The sequence below is a fragment of the Arachis ipaensis genome, chromosome B07 (assembly GCF_000816755.2).
Source record: "Arachis ipaensis cultivar K30076 chromosome B07, Araip1.1, whole genome shotgun sequence".
Classification (NCBI taxonomy): Eukaryota; Viridiplantae; Streptophyta; class Magnoliopsida; order Fabales; family Fabaceae; genus Arachis; species Arachis ipaensis.
The window spans coordinates 27,012,839-27,015,865 of NC_029791.2; the positions used below are offsets into that span (position 1 = coordinate 27,012,839).

At 34.6% G+C, this 3,027-nt stretch overlaps 1 protein-coding gene across 6 annotated transcripts in view; it reads right to left on the reverse strand.

The window, feature by feature from the left end:
- The window catches only part of LOC107609530 (probable NAD(P)H dehydrogenase (quinone) FQR1-like 3), an 8,812-nt gene continuing 6,983 nt past the window's right edge, over nucleotides 1,199–3,027 (reverse strand). For 2 of the 6 annotated variants that reach the window (XM_016311531.2, XM_021107533.1), the window contains exons 2-6: nucleotides 2,648–2,671; nucleotides 2,575–2,614; nucleotides 2,339–2,432; nucleotides 1,952–2,217; nucleotides 1,199–1,678 (exon numbers count right to left, since the gene is read on the reverse strand). In XM_016311531.2, the coding sequence (XP_016167017.1) occupies nucleotides 1,453–1,678; nucleotides 1,952–2,217; nucleotides 2,339–2,432; nucleotides 2,575–2,600 (612 nt within the window). In that variant the 5' untranslated portion in view covers nucleotides 2,601–2,614; nucleotides 2,648–2,671 and the 3' untranslated portion in view covers nucleotides 1,199–1,452. Of the gene's footprint in view, nucleotides 1,679–1,951; nucleotides 2,218–2,338; nucleotides 2,433–2,574; nucleotides 2,938–3,027 lie in introns of those variants that run through there. The other 4 variants (XM_016311530.2, XM_016311532.2, XM_021107532.1 and 1 more) reach the window with 3 other exon arrangements.

Below are 3,027 nucleotides of genomic sequence, written 5' to 3' on the forward strand. Positions count from 1 at the left end.
CTTTTAATGCAATTTATGTTTTATGTTTCTTTGATGTTTAATTGAGTTGCTATTGTTGATTTCTTGCATTGGGTAGTAGTAGATTTTATTATTTCTTACAATTTATGATACTTTTCTTTTATGCCTTTCAAGTGTTTGATAAAATGTTTGATTGGATGTTAGAGTAACTTTTTGAGCATTCTTGGTTTGGAAAGAGAAATTAGGCAATCTTGAGTCATCAATACCCAATTTAGATTGGTGATCTAGAGTTGTTAGTTAATATTATTTTCATTGACTCTAATCTCTTGCTAATTCAATTAGTGAGTTGATTATGACTTTTGGATTGAGATTAACTAGTCTTATTTGACTTTCTCTCAATGTGAAAATAACATTATACCTTCTTTCTATGTTGAAAATGACTAAATAGGATTAGCTCTTGTTAACTATTGTATGATAATTAATTACTAGGATAGAAAACATGGATTCTCAATCCTTGCCTTGAATGTCTCTCTTTAGTATTTGTTATTTTTAGTTGTTTTCTTTAATTTCTTGTCATTTATCTTCTTGCCCTTTTCAATCCAACCGGCAAAACTCATAACCAATAGTTGAGTACTCGATTGTGATAACTAAGGAGAATGACCCGGAACTAATACTCTCGGTTATCTTTATTGGGTTGGACTTGTGACAACAAAAAATTAAACTTTGATTGAGCATTACTTGTCGGTTTGAAACTATACTTGCAATGAAGTTATTTCCTCTAATCGAGAAAAAAATTCTAAGCCGACGATTCAGCTCTTTCAAAGTTCAAAGGTCACCATCAGTCAAATCTAGACCAATTACAGCATGAGAAACTACTGAGATTTCTTGATGACCAAGAAACTTCTTCTATTGTTTTTCTGTGTTTTGGGAGCAAAGGAAGCTTTGGTCCATCCCAAACAAGCCAAATCAGTTCAAACGTCTTGTTGTAAAGGCGAATGAGATATAGAAAGGGTTGAAACAATTGATGGATAGAGATAATAATATTGTGCACAAGAAGGTGCAAGAGATGAAAGAGATAGCTAGGAAAACTGTTATTAATGGTGGATCATCTTTCAATGCTGTTAGAGAACTTATTGGTGATATGGTGGGTAACAATTGATAACTACACTTTTTTGGGGTCGTATTTCTTGGAGTTGTTCTTTCCTCTGAATCAATGTAAAACAAGTAAATAATAAGTTCATCATTGAAATTGTTGCTATTGGTACGGTCTATTAAAAATGAACATGACCAAGTTGTTTTAATGAACTTGTTTCTTCATATCTGAACATAGAACTTCGTCTAACTCATGTTTCACCAACTTGAAGCACAAACTACTTCGAAATGAGAACATATATATATACACGTTGCTAATATGTCTTGCAAGGTTTGACACAAACTAATGGTTTGTCAATATGCTCTACAGGACATTCTTGAATAAATTTGTTATGCAGAAGGTTAGATTTTTAGCTTTTTTGCAATTTCAGCCATATATTTACCCTGGTAAAAGGCCTGCTGCAGTTCTAGCTCGGTAGGTTGCCGAGTTCCATCTCCGGCGAAGGTTCCAGCACCATATGCTGAGCCTCCTTTCACCTCATCCATCTCAAACATGCCACTTCCAAATGTGTATCCAAGGGGCACAAAAAGCATGCCATGATGAGCTAATTGAGTTATGGCTGTCAATCTGCAATTAAAGATTTAGAGGGAAATTGAAAACTAACTTCAATAAATTCATAATCTCATAGCACAAGAATCATTAGTCACTAGTGAATATAGTTCATAGTCTTGGTCACTATTGGAAAAGTGAAGATACAATTGTACAGAGTCATGACATGCAACATTATGAGAATTATCTGTTTGATCAAAACAATTCTGATAGAACAACTGAACAAGTTTGTTATGTTCTAAATTGAAATGATAACAACAGTAGGAAGCATTTAGGGTTCATTTTACTCACGCTGAAAGTTCCTGGCCTCCACCGTGAAAGCCAGTACTCCAAAAGATTCCAGCAGGCTTGCCAGCCAGTGCTTGGGAGGCCCATAGCTCACTAGTGGCATCAAAAAATGCCTTCAGTTGGCTTGGCATCATGCCGAATCGAGAAGGAAAACCAAATATAAAACCATCAGCTTCCAGAAGTTGTTCCGGTTTGATGTCCGTTACATCTTCCGGCCTAGGAGGGGCCTTCAGCTTTTCCAATATTGGATCGGAGAGGGTCTCGGGTACCTGATTTTAGCAAACTCAAAAGGATCATAACAAAGGGATCTAATTACTTGTTATACACGGATCAAATGACATCACTTTTTGCTATCATCATACAACAAATGTATTGAGAAAAATTAATCACCCGCCATAGTGTTGCCTCAACACCTTCAACTGCCGCGGCACCTTTGAGAACTTCTCTGGCCATAGTATCTACATGTCCATACATGGAGTAATACCTGTAAAAATTGATGTGATACTTGAGAGTAATAAAATCAACAAAAGAAAAAAGGGGACGGGGGGAATTAAAACATTCAAATCTGCAATGTCATCATCTTGTTTTGTGAATGCTTGGATTGAACCAGTTGAAGATATGCTTACACAACAAAGACCTTGGTAACAGCCATCTTCAAAGTGTTGGCTCAAATTGAAAAAACTAACCAACCACTTTTGCCTCAGCTGCTTAATAGAACTAGCCCTGAATTGCCAAAAGACATGAATTTGAAGGGATTAAAAAGACCCCAAAATACGGAATATTTTTTGGATTATTAAAATTTTAGAATTGCTGTACATAAAGTTAGCAAATGGAAAATCCAAACATAGCAAGGAACATGGCCCATTTGAAATGTTAATTGACTAATAATTGAAACAAGAACTTATACAAAGAAGAATGTAGCTGATAAATTTTGGTTTCTGAATTTTACAAACTAAATTGAATTCATTTAAAAATGAACTAATATGTGTTATCTATTTAATGTCAATTGAACAAGAACTCGATAACTATTTGTCTCTGAAATTTGCAAATAAATTAATTTAAACAATAAATTAACAAGT